Source organism: Pristis pectinata, chromosome 19 (assembly GCF_009764475.1).
Source record: "Pristis pectinata isolate sPriPec2 chromosome 19, sPriPec2.1.pri, whole genome shotgun sequence".
NCBI classification, from domain to species: domain Eukaryota; kingdom Metazoa; phylum Chordata; class Chondrichthyes; order Rhinopristiformes; family Pristidae; genus Pristis; species Pristis pectinata.
Window position 1 is genome coordinate 6,453,288 of NC_067423.1, and position 13,105 is coordinate 6,466,392.

General features: G+C 39.6%; 1 protein-coding gene across 3 annotated transcripts in view; it reads right to left on the reverse strand.

Moving 5' to 3' along the window:
* sfmbt2 (Scm like with four mbt domains 2) overlaps positions 1–13,105 on the reverse strand; it is a 172,201-nt gene that overhangs the window by 137,176 nt on the left and 21,920 nt on the right. For all 3 annotated transcript variants that reach the window (XM_052033972.1, XM_052033970.1, XM_052033971.1), the window contains exons 3-4: positions 10,774–10,868; positions 5,128–5,368 (exon numbers count right to left, since the gene is read on the reverse strand). In XM_052033972.1, the coding sequence (XP_051889932.1) occupies positions 5,128–5,368; positions 10,774–10,868 (336 nt within the window). The remainder of the gene's footprint in view (positions 1–5,127; positions 5,369–10,773; positions 10,869–13,105) is intronic.

Sequence of the window (13,105 nt, forward strand, 5' to 3'; positions counted from 1 at the left end):
TGTATGGTTCTATGGTTTAATTCCTGCTTCAGTACGAGTATCCATGAGTGTGGATAAACATCTCAAATGGGATGTGAAGGTGTGCAATGCATACCAGCAGTTGCCAATGTACATTCCAGACTTCTCCATTCATAGGGAACTCAGAAGCAAAGTTATGAATCTTATGCATCATGCAATATGTCCCTGATTTTCCACTGTTTTATTTTTCAATTGAAATTGCACACAAAAATACTGCATGATCTAATTTTTTTTTAACAAAAACAAAATGCTTGAAACTGGTAAATCAACCATGAGGGCATTAGCCAAAATCTTTCCTGAACTTAAATATCCCACAACTTGTGAAGAGTCCATAACAGGATAAAGAATTCCCACCAAGAGCCAACCAGAGGATTGCATTTGGAAAAAAAAGTGATACGTTTTGCCTTGTCATCAACTATCCTCTAAATGAAACTTAAAATCCAGCTTGCTTTAGCTTTAGTTCATGCCATTCATAATGAACATTTACAGAATGATACACCCAGCATCCAGATATTTTGATTTCATTTCAGGCAGCAATCTCTTCTGAAGGGTGCATGTCTGTTGTACTTATGGTGTCCTTGGAGAGTTTAAAAAAAAAACAGCCTACACTACTAAACTTCAGATCACTAAGAAAAAACCCTGGGCTCAACATATCAGAGACTTTTCATTTCTATTTATCCCCACCATCACACCCCACCCCTCTGCAACTAAAACTAACTCGTTTTCTTTTCCCCCCCCAGTTCTAACAAAGAGTCTAGGACATTAAGTATTTCTCTTTCCATGGATCCTGTCCAACATGAAGATCATTTCTAACATTGCTTTTTGTTTATAATCAGTTAAAAAGATTTTATTTTTATTAAAAAACACAATACACGGGTATTGTTAGCACTACCCCACAGAGCACTGATCACTTATAGCATTTTTGGTCCACAGTCCGAACACCAACAGGTTCATACGCGAGCTACTATTCCAGGAACCCAGTGCAAACCTCTGCCCTCCTTGCTGTGCTGGGAATGTGGTGTGGACCCCTGCCCTCTCCAGCACAGAACTGCCCCAGGCTCGATGTGGAGAGGGTGCCTGGGAGGGCTGGTGTTGGCTCAGGTCAGGGTGACCGCTCAGCACCAAAATGTGGTGCTCCGGGCTGCAACCTGGCTGGCACAGTGAGTGTGGGCCATTGCAGAAGAATGGCAGCACCTGCTCCATGTGTTTACAGATGTTGGATTCAACCGTTTTAAGTAGCGCTTTTTTTTTAAAAACATGCATGTGTGTTTAATACACCTCAAGTGGCTGCATAAGGAATGGCCACTTCCTAGCTTTTTGGTTCGTCCACCAGGTGAATGTGTTTTCCCATTGGTTGGTTTGGCCACAGGTATCTAATAGGTTTTCTGATTGGACTATTGTTAGCTCAGGAGTACCTCTTATCTCAGGTATAAAACGTGACGCTTTTTGTTAATCTCTCTCTTGCTCTCCTCCCCCACCACTCTGGCCATAGCTCATCTTTAGTTCCTTTTGTCTCGGCTCATCTAGTAGTAAAGCTAGTGCAATATGCTCTGTGACTATGTCTTTGTTTTAAAAACTTTTCCAATAAAACTTTGTAAAGCACCAAGTTTTCAACTCATTCCTGGACTCCTGAAAGAACCTGCAGATTCGAAAATAACCAGAACCCACAGAGACCACCTGGATCCTATAGTCTCTCTCATCACCTTCAGTTGAATATGATAAAAGTTTGTCTCCCCCACTCCCACTTGGTTGTACAGCTCTCCCAAATCTGAGCATTTCTCTACTGAAACAAACTCAATGGTGGTCACTGGCCATTGAGGTTGTACCACAGAGAAATCTTGGGGCTGGGGAGAGCTGTGCTGGTAGTTGCTTCCATGGTATCCAATGGGAAGTAAGAGAGACCACAGGATCCGGGTGTTCTGTCAGTGCACGAGGTCCAAGGGCCCACTCTTACCATGACACAGCCCTCATAACATATTAGTCCAGGGCAGCCACACTGCTGACTTCAGCCAATCCAATCCAAACCCTCAAAGGCATCCTCTTCACATCAAGCTCTGGGTGATTCATTGCTGCAAGAACACAATGGAAGGACTGGGATTTGTGCCAGGCTCCCGGCACAGCAGCACTCACAGTAACACAGGCTATCATGACCTATCTTAGTAGCGATTCCCTTAGCATTCTCATTTCTAGGAATGCATCCTGAATGCTAAGTCAGGTTCCAGTGTATAATTTTGAAAGCCACTTATCAAGAAGTTCACCAAGCATACAGAGCGAAAGAATAACTAGACAGATTTCAGAAACAACAAATGATTACAATGATCTATTCGCGGTGTGGTATGCATCAATATATCTCAAAAAAATAACAACAGAATTTGAGATCACTTAAATAAAATTGCAACAGTGACAAGGTCACAAAATGTTTAAGTTTTGGAATCTTAGTAGTATGCACTTACATTCTTTGCAATGGTTAAACACTCAATGGCAGATTTTTCTTTGCAGCATTTAATTACCAAAAAGGTACGATGGTGTACAGAATACTTAAGTTTGAATGGTGGCAAATTCTGTTTCTCTCTTTTCTCTCTCCCCACCCCCCCAAACCCCCGACACATTGACAATAATTTCAAGATGTCACATGCAAACTATGTCTGCTCCAGGAACACTCCAGTGACCAAACCATTATGTCCTCTAATATTTTATATACTAAAGGAAATGCTACTAAATCAGAGATTTTGCAGTTCTGCAAATTAACAGGGGAATCAACTATTATACACAACTACCTATTAAAAAGGGATTACCTTTAAGTTTGCAGACAAACCCATTGATAATAATTCTTTTTTCTGGATAGTTTTGTTTATGTTAACCGATTCTCAACATATTCACAGTTAGAAAAGAAATTAAATTGAATTTAAAATAGGAAAATTATTGAAATGTAAAATGGGCAATAACTGATCGAACTACTAAATTTTGCAAAATTCAGGTAAGCAACTACATCTGTCGAAAGATGGATTACAACTATTTTGGATTGATGTTGTAGATGAACAGCAAGCATTAAAATACAAGAACAGTGGGAGCAGCAGAATTTTGTAACCGGATTTGCCTCCTCCATTATTAATTCGGATACCTCATAGTAAGAAATAGAATGCCATCTAAAATAACTGTTTTAATTACCAAGTATACCCCCCAAAACAGTTGCCTTAAACTACCAGTAGATGTCTCTGAAAATATTCAGCAAGCAACTCAAATAAATGTTACGCATGGGTGAATTGCTCAATTAAAAAAATGCAATACTGGAAAAACATCAGACAAAGCAGTTCAAATTTAAATCAATCTTGGATTTAGAAATTCATAAACTAGCACATGTGTGTGTGTGTTCCGGAGAAGCAGAAAACTTGAATACATTTTACAAACTACTTCCAAGGACTCTTGTTCATACTTAATGCTTCAGAATTTCTCTACATAATTACCACACAAGAACTTTTTTTTCCAAAAAAGAAAACCATATCCTACTTTCAACTACCACACAGCTAAATTAAAGGTTGAACATTCAGGGAAGAAAGATGAATATATAATGCTCTAACTAATGAGACTTAAAAATGTTAGCTAACCAACTTCTTAAAGAAGTTGTATTCCAATAGTAGTTATCAATCAATTGACTTTCAAAATTTTATCTCACTTGAGGTATTAATACCTTTATCACGTACAGTGGCCAATCTGGTTTTGATTTTAATTGCTTTTTCTGGAGAAATTGGCCTGTAAATATTCACTCCAGCAGCATAACTCTGATATTTATTATAAGAATACAATTTGTGACAAAGAATCATTCCCACAGTTAAACCATATGCTAAAACAACGTCTAGCAAATTCACATGTGCCACTTTTATCCCCCTCAGACCTCTGAATTTTTAAACCATTATTAGGTGTTTCATTACAGCATTTCCTATCCCAAAGTGTACGAGACCAAAGAAAACGAAGCAGGCACTAATTAGCCACTTGATACAACTGTCGTTCTGAAACACACTGCATATTATACACAGCAAAAGAAAAGGATTTTTATTTGATATTTTTCATTAAACTGCTGTGGGAGCTCTGTTCTGTGGAATGCAAACTCAACTCATTATCTAGTACTCTTAACAGTTCAAGTAACAAAATAACATTGCAAATTATATCAGCCTCAAATTAGACAAAAAAAAGTTATGGAAGATAGAAAGCAGATCTTAGAGGCTTTATTCAACGCTCAACCATAACGAACATCTTTCAAGAACAGTCTTCTCATTGAAGTTCAGAGGCTTGTTTTAAGATCTCCTTTATTTACTCTACTAATGTCTATAATCAAAGTCCACTAGAAAATCTGAATTAATCATTAAGGGACCATAGTTAAATACAACATATATTTGTATTCATTATGACAGCTATGCCTTGGATATTTACTGATCAACTGCAGTGGGCTAAAAAGGTTAGGTGACAGTTTTGGATGGGAAACCCAGAAATTTGGGCTTTGCCCGCACACACTGAGTTACTCCTAAAGAGCAGGAAACCCAGCTGCCCACAATAAAAGCGAAAGAGTATATTAAATCAGGGCTACCTACCTCAGTAACATACTTATAATGGCACCCTGCCTCCTGTGAATGGTTAGCCATACATGCTTTGTCCTATCTCAGTAAAGCCCAGAAGTTGGCAAGTTAGAGCCCGTTTCCTGATGCACTCAAAATGTTCCTTTAATTGCTGCTCCACCCCACCCCCAACACTTCTTCCAGGCAATACCACAAGCACACCCATTTAAAAAAAAATTCCCCTCTATATTCTAACCAGAGGCCTCAATTGTGTGTCTGGGAAAGCAAGCAAAGAAATTTGGAAACTTGCCCAAGCCTGATTTCACCTCACTAGCTTCGCTTAAATCCTGTCAACCAACTTATTGACAAGGTAAAGCCCCCTAACTCCAGCTGAGTATTTTATCTTTAACATCAGAATCAGTTTATCCTATTGTTCTTGTTCTGAGGAGAAAATTCATACAAGTCCAAGAAGTTAGCATGAAACAATTACAGTGGACTACAGGACAAGTTGTGATTCCTAACCAATGGAAACAATCCATAAACCATACACAAACCATACCTTCAGGGGGTTTCAGTTCCTTCTCATTTTGCGAACACCATCCAACGGGGTGTAAATCAGCAGTCATGACATCACACCAGAAATCTGCCCTGCGATCATCTCCATAACCACTATATCGCAGGAGTAAAAGCTGACCACATGTCGTGATGATTGTGGCAACCCAGTAAGTGTCAGGATTACTTTTATTTGCAACTTCCAACTTCATCCCTGGCTGGAAACTACTCTGGAGACTGATCTCAACCTACAAATAAGAGAAAATATAAATTATTTAATGTTATTTATAACTTATAATCAATTCTAGTCCATGGGAGACTATTGTTCAGAGCAGAATTATCTCATAAGACAGGAGTATTATGAAGGAACCATAGAAAGGCCTTTCAGCCCAACTACTCAATGTCAGTATTACGTTCCACATGCTTCCTCTCACTTTTCATTTAACACAAATCATTGTCTCATTCTCCATGTGCTTATCTAAATTCCCTTAAAAAAAAAGTTGTTTACACTGGTCAAGATTCCATGCAATTGGAAATACCGTCAAAGCTTTTTCTAACAAGCAGAATCATAACAATAAGGACCACAAACCACCCCTTCCGTCTTCACTTTACTTGAGAAAACAATCCAAGCCTATTCAACCTATACTGATAAGTATGTGATATGAATTAACAACCTAGCTGCAAAAAAAAAGGAAAGCTCCTGCGCCTTTATATACTCTGAACCTGTTTACAATACTGTCGCTATTGTCCAATCAGAATTCTACACAAGCTGCTATTTGTCCGTGAACCTACAGCATAGAAATTGTTTGGGGTCTGGAAAGGTGCTATAGTTTGGCGATATGTGGCAGGCCAGTGTTCAAGAGCCAATTGCTACAACATTTTAAAAAAGCCTGAAGCTCAAGAAAGGAATGGGCAGGAGTCAGGCTTGCCATTGGGTTGTAGTGAAGGTGGCTGGAGAGAGACAATGACTATGGGAAACACGTCACAACCCAATGGGTAGCGTAAAGAAGGGGCCTATCTGATTCAACTCTATCCAGGTTCCCATTGCTCGACTCCACTGCCTGGGACCTCATTCGAATCTCTTAAATAATGAAACAAAGCTTACATATCCTGTGAAGGCATGCTTCTACATGAGTGGTTTATGATGCCCACAATACAGTGCTAAGTGACAATGTACAGGTCCAGACTTCAGTATGCATTGGTACATCGCTTGCACAGAGGACCCAGAGGGATGATCACAGAATCTGCAATCCATGTAGTACATTACAAGTTTTATTCATAAAATTGTCTCCATAAAACCCATACACATAAATGTTTCACCATGTGATAAAAAATCTTTTAGGTCAATAGTTTTAACCTTGGAGAATTTAGTAAGGGCAACTTCTTAAAAAATTATTTAAACGTCAATTACATCATCCAACCTTAGCTTACCATTTCCAGTTACCTCCACACACAAATGAAGGACTGTCAAGAACATTGATTAGACTTTAAGGAAGAATCAAATGGGGATCCAGCAACAAAAAAAAAATATTAATAATAGGTTTAGGCCCAGTTATGAATGTGACTTAATGAACTTTAAACTCTTTAGCCTAAGAGCTGATCGTAGTCTTCAGGAAGAGGGGGCAGTGTACACAATCGTGTTTACATCAACGGTGTGGAGGTTGACAAGAGTTGAAGTCTTCAAGTTCCTAGAAGTGAACATCGTGAATAGCCTGTCCTGGTCCAACCACGTAGACGCCATGGCCAAGAAAGCTCACCAGCACCTCGACTTCCTCAGAAGGCTAAAGAAATTTGGCATGTCCCTTTTGACCCTCACCAATTTTGTTTTTAAAAATTGATGCACCATAGAAAACATCCTATCCAGATGCATTAGAGCTTGGTAATGGCAACTGTTCTGCCCATGACTGGAAGAAACTACAGGGAGTCGTGGACACAGCTCAGCCCATCACAGAAACCAGCCTCCCCTCCACGGACTCTGTCTACGCTTCTCACCAACTCAGCAAAACAGCCAACATACTCAAAGACCCCACCTACCAAGGAGATTCTCTCTTCTCCCCCTTCCCATCAGGCAGAAGATACGAAAGCCTCTAAGCACATACCACCAGGCTCAAGGATAGCTTCTATCCCACTGTTGTAAGACTATTGAATGGTCCCCTATGATAAGATGAACTCTTGACCTCAATCTACTTTGACATGACCTTGCACCTTATTGTCCACCTGCACTGCACTTTCTCTGTAACTGTAACACTTTATTCTGCATTCTGTTATTGTTTTCCCTTGCACTACTTCAATGCACTGTTGTAATGAAATGATCTGTATGGATGGCATGCAAAGCAAGTTTTTCACTCTACCTTGGTATATGTGACAATAATAAACCAGTTTAAAGATTATGACTTTCCAATTTTACATAATTTAAAAAAGTTTGCAAGTCTCAGAGATCAACATCTTCAATTAAGAGTCTTGCAAAAGAGCTTTGTCAGACCCTCCAATACGAATGAGCACTCCCCCACCCCCAGATTTCTGAATGGTCCATAAACACTACCTCATTATTCCTCTTTTACACTATTTATTTTTGTAACTTATAGTAATTTTTTTTTATGTCTTTGTCTTGCACTGTACTGTTGCCACAAAACAAAAAATTTCACAACATATGTCAGTGATAATAAACCTGATTTTGAAGTTAGTTTCAGCGTGGTGTATTCTATTGATCTAATGCAAGTTCTCGTAGTTGCCAGAATTTAGCTTAGCAGATGCAATCTCTGTAGGCAATTCCTAAAGGAACATCTCCCAATGCAGGCTGCACTCTTCTTGCTACAGAGAGTGTTGCTAATTAACAAATAGATGGTGCAATGATGGGAGCCAGTGGGAGAGTACTCCAAAAGGATTAGAGTGGGCTGGTCAGTCTAGTTAATAATAGTTCCCCCAGGAATAGGTTCTTTGTGTAAAGGGGTCACGGACACCCTCCAGGGAAATCTTTAAGTAATACTACATGATTGGAGTCTATGATGCCTGCACTTTGGAGAAGCTTGCAATATAGGAAAATCTTCACACCCATGCTGCCTGCTGTTGTGGGCTACAGAAGTAGTGAAGAAAATCTTCTCTCTGAGGACAGTAGGCAACCTCCCTGATGAGGCAGTGGCAGCAGCTTGGAATGATTCTGAATCTAGGAAGCAGAGAGTGACTGTGACCTCAACCTCCAAAGGCAAAGCACATATGTGAGCCTGATTTGAGGTCACAGGAGTTCACAGATCCCTCTGAGATCTGAGTGTTGGTTAAATGCTGGTCTACTTTGAAGAAAGGCAGTTATTTTGTCTAGTGAGGCTGAGGATGACACTGGAGACAATTTCTGAATGCTGCGGCATTGTTCATATTATCTAGATGAATTTTGCATTGGGGCAAATATGAATCCCACAAAAACACAGAAGTCAAAATTTCCTGGTAGTGCGAAAACAGAAGTAGGCACAATATTACTCTAGTCTGGATTAAGCCAATTTTCAACTGCACAATACCTTTCTTTGTGGAGCTGTGCAAAGGAATTTCTAGATCTATATAAACTGGTGTTGGCACATTGAGCACTGTCTCTGGAATTCAGAAGACTATGATGTAGCTGTACTACCTTAGTATGATCAAATGTTTTTGGCCTGTGTTAAGCAAGCTTGGTTTTGAGAAGGCCTCAGCAGCCAATAAAACTTGGAGCTCATGGCACCCAAAGCATGGGGCAATTCTAGCCCTTTTTAAAACATTAAATAACTACCAGACAGAATATGTGGTTCTGGAAAATAGGTAAATTTTAAAATTAATTTGCTGAAATTCAGAGAAAAAAAAGTCTTTGAAAATGGCAGAGAAGTGCTGCTAAGCCTCTTCCATGGTTGGTTACTGGCATCTAACTTCAATACAAAGGCCCACTTGGTTCCAACTAGCACAATACCAAAGAGCGAGAGCTCAAGACACTGTACCACACCCGAGTCCCTCAAAAATACACTCCAGTAAATGACTGTTTTGCTTCATGGAATTGCTTCCCTGTGTGGGGAAGAGTCATATGAAAGGGCAGCCCTTAAAAAGGCAAATAGCACTCTATTGGCTACTGACAATTAATATTCTGATACCTTTCACTCTGCACAATTGTTTATTGAGCATGCTCAAAAATTGCATTTAAAACTACTGTCAATTTTCTTTTATTTCCCCAATGCTTGTTCCTTTATCCTCCTTTGTCCAAACAATAAAGATGAAGGAAATGATATACAAAAAGTGAGAGAAAATTAACCACAAAACCTTAAGGTTAAATACAGACAAAGGTCAGTTAACCCTTGTTAGTGCTTCCCTTCAGATGAACAAATAGTCCTAATCAGTTATTCATCCCAGTCTCAAATACCTTGATACCCTTTTCTTTCATTTACGTATCATACCAAATCTAAAATGCTGACACAGCATTTGTTATCAAGGCAATGACTGCAAGTAAACTTCAGAGCCTCAGCTTTCTGGTAAAAACAGTTCTCTTGCTTCTGAATGTCAGGTAAAATAATTGCGTGACAAAAAATGCAGCTTGATGAGTACATCCTGGTGAAACTGATGGAGGGAGGTGGAGTCTGTGGCAAAGCTAAAAACAAACTGCTGGAGGAACTCAGTGGGTCAAGCAGCATCAGTGGAACCAAAGGGATGGTCTTGACCTGAAACGTCAACTCTGGATCAGGGCTGAGTATAAGGAGAACTCATAGCCAGTATATAAAAGATGGAGAGGGAAGGGTGACACACAGGCTGGTATGTGCAGCAAAACTGTTGTTTGAGGGTTAGAATCAAAAAGGTACAGCATCAGAGATTAGAATTTTTTCTTTAAATGTTCTTTTAATCAGAATCATGTGCACAATTTGGCAGACTGCAATAATGTTAAAGCACCAGACCTAATTTAGTTCACATCCACATAGAACATACATTCAAAATATCTCAGAAGCTCTTAAAACACCATATGAGGTCTGATACAAAATGAAAAACAAACTAAAATAATATGTAGCACATTACAATGGCTCTTATTTGTAATGGTTTTGATTTTTTGTTGTTTAATTGAATTAACTGAAAACTACACCAAAATAGCTCAATATAACAGCAAATAAAAAATTAAGAATAGGTAATCTATTGAAGCACCACTTTCTATTGCCCAATATTTGATGGGTACGTATGTATCTTCACATCATCTCGAGCGTTGTTTATTAAATACAGCTCAATTGATACCCGATGGTATGCTGGAAGGCAGTAATTCATTCAATTAAATTGTTCTGATGTGATAAACCACAAAGCTTATGCAATGCATAGTCTTAAGTGGGGGAGTACCTGTATGTACAGGAAAACAAACCATTACTGTGCAATTGTATTACTGTGTAGGTTGCTTTCAGTAGATTACTAGAAAATTAAAATGTATAGTCTATATCAATCTTTGATATGCAATTGTAAACAAGGCTGATTGAACCTCTAATTACTCTAAAGTATGTCTTAATCTATGCTTTCATTTAACCACAATTAAGTTATTACTATTCTACATCCAGATAAACCAACCATAGTACATGGCTGGAAATAAATAGGTCCCAAGCTGTAAACTATAGATCATGATAAAAATTATAATGGCTATAATTTTGTCTTGTTCAAGAAGTTCCATACATACATGTTTGAATGAATTATGTGGAGCAGGACTCGCGCCCGTTTCTTCGAGATATTCATCCCAGTTGAAGTCAGGTTCCTCAGCACCTGAGCCTCCATCTGATCAAAGAGGACAGAGAAGATACTTGCCATCAATATTTATGATACAAAACTGACAGGTGTGTATAATTATACTTTTCCCTGCAACTGGCAGCACCCAAAGCCCACGGGTCCTTTAGTTCTGAATGTAACTGTTTTCACAATCTTACGGAATTCAATGGTTGCACTAATTCCAAAGTTTATGGATCAGCACCTGGCAGAAATCAGAGGCCAGGTACAAAGGTCAGTGATATATATACATGCGCATTAATGATACCAATAACTGTAAACCTGCTGCTTGAAAAGACTTGCATAAAGCAAGCTCTTACCTCATTATAATTCACTTGAAGCAACGATGGGGAAATTCCTGAACTGTCAGATTATAAGCAGTAAATGCAACTAGACCCAACAAGTGGAAGGATGAATTATTAGGTACCAGAGGGGTTTGCACTTTATAGCTGAAGCCTCATTAGATGAAATATTTATAATACAAACACAATATTTACAATTATCTACCAAGCAAGCCAAAAAAAACTAATTTAAAATTGTCCAGTGGGAGATTCAAGCTTTCGGCTCAGTCTGGCTGCACAAATAGCAACGAGTTTCCAAACAGTGTCCAACTTCGAGCTGGTGGCGTTTTCATGCTGCCCTGGTGATTGTCAATGGCAGAGTGCGCAACCATGAAGGTTGGGGATGATATTCTTGCCAAGTTGCTGTGGTGCACCTTGTACGTGGTAAACAGAGCAGTGAAGCACGAGGTGCCAATCAACAGGCCGTTCTCCTTCTGATTGTCTGAAGTTTCTTGAGCATTGATGGATCTGCACTCATTCAGGCATATGGAGAGTACGCCATCACGTTCCTAATGCATCTTTCAGCTGGTAAAAAAGACTTGGTGGGCCACTCACAGCAGATCATTTACCCAATTTACTTTTGTGTCTGCTTCAATAAGATTTCTGGTCATTGAGACTCTTAAAGATGATGGTAGAGGTGGCGGTGTTGGTCAAGATGAGGTCATTGATGAAGCCCTCCTTAGGCCAAGGATATTGCTCTAAGGAACTCCTGCAGCAATATCCCAGTGCTGGGATGATCAATCTGCAATGATCAATTCTTTTATGCTCGGTGTACCTCAGCCAGTTTACCCCGATGCTCAGTAATAATGCAATGGTAACTCTTATATACCCTCATAAACAAACTGTAACAATAACTGGTTAGGACAAGATCACATTGATCTTTCCTTCATCACCACTTGTGCAATAGACCCATACCACCAATTATTTCCTTCTGAACTCGGCCATTAGATCTGCTACTGAGCCACTCTTGGTGATGGATGCTGAACGCTCCCATCCAGAGTATACACAATATCCAAGTTGCCCTCTGTGCTTCTGCCAAGTGGTGCTGAACACAAGGAGCAATTCAAGGCCAGAGAAAGGGTGGTGGGTGACAATTAGCAGATGCTTTCCTTGCTCATGTTGCACCTCTTGCCATCAGACATCATGAGCCCAGAGTCAATGCCAAGGATCTAGGGGTCTACTCCCAGTACATCACTGTGCCACCACTGCCCATGGGTCTGTCTGTCAATGAGACCAGAAATACCCACAGATGGCAAATGAAGCTAGAATGCCAGCTGAAGTGTATGAATCCACTTTGACCATTCACGAGTAAAAATTTCAATTTGTGGCAGAAATTATTAGAGCAACATGGAAGTTCACTGAGTTAAGCAAAAGAACATGATGTGATAGTTAATTAATTTTTCAGGGACAAAATGTTGCTGCTTGACCATAAGATTGGATACTGAAAAGCCTGGATACAGTGGATGTGGAGAGGATGTTTCCATTAGTAGGAGAGTCTAGGATCCGAGGGCACAGCCTCAGAATAGAGGGACATCCCTTTAGAACTGAGATTAGAAGGAATCAGAGAGTGGTGAATCTGTGAAATTCATTGCTACAGAGGGCTGTGGAGGCCTAGTCATTGATGGTAAGGGGGTTAAGGTTACTGGGAGAAGGCAAGAGAATGGGGTTTGATGGGCCAAATGGCCCAGTTCTGCTCCAACATCTTATGGTCTTAAATCCTAATGTAATTCAACATGTAGAGTAGCATTTAACTCTGGAGACCTAGTGTTTTTCAAAAATCATGGTTAACATCAAATGTCTCTTATTGCCTACATCTGAATGCCAACACTTAGAATGAAGCAACAACATAGAGTGGCTACAGGTTGAGGAAAAAAGATTTACTTTCTGGGGCTAATACAAATGAAGAAA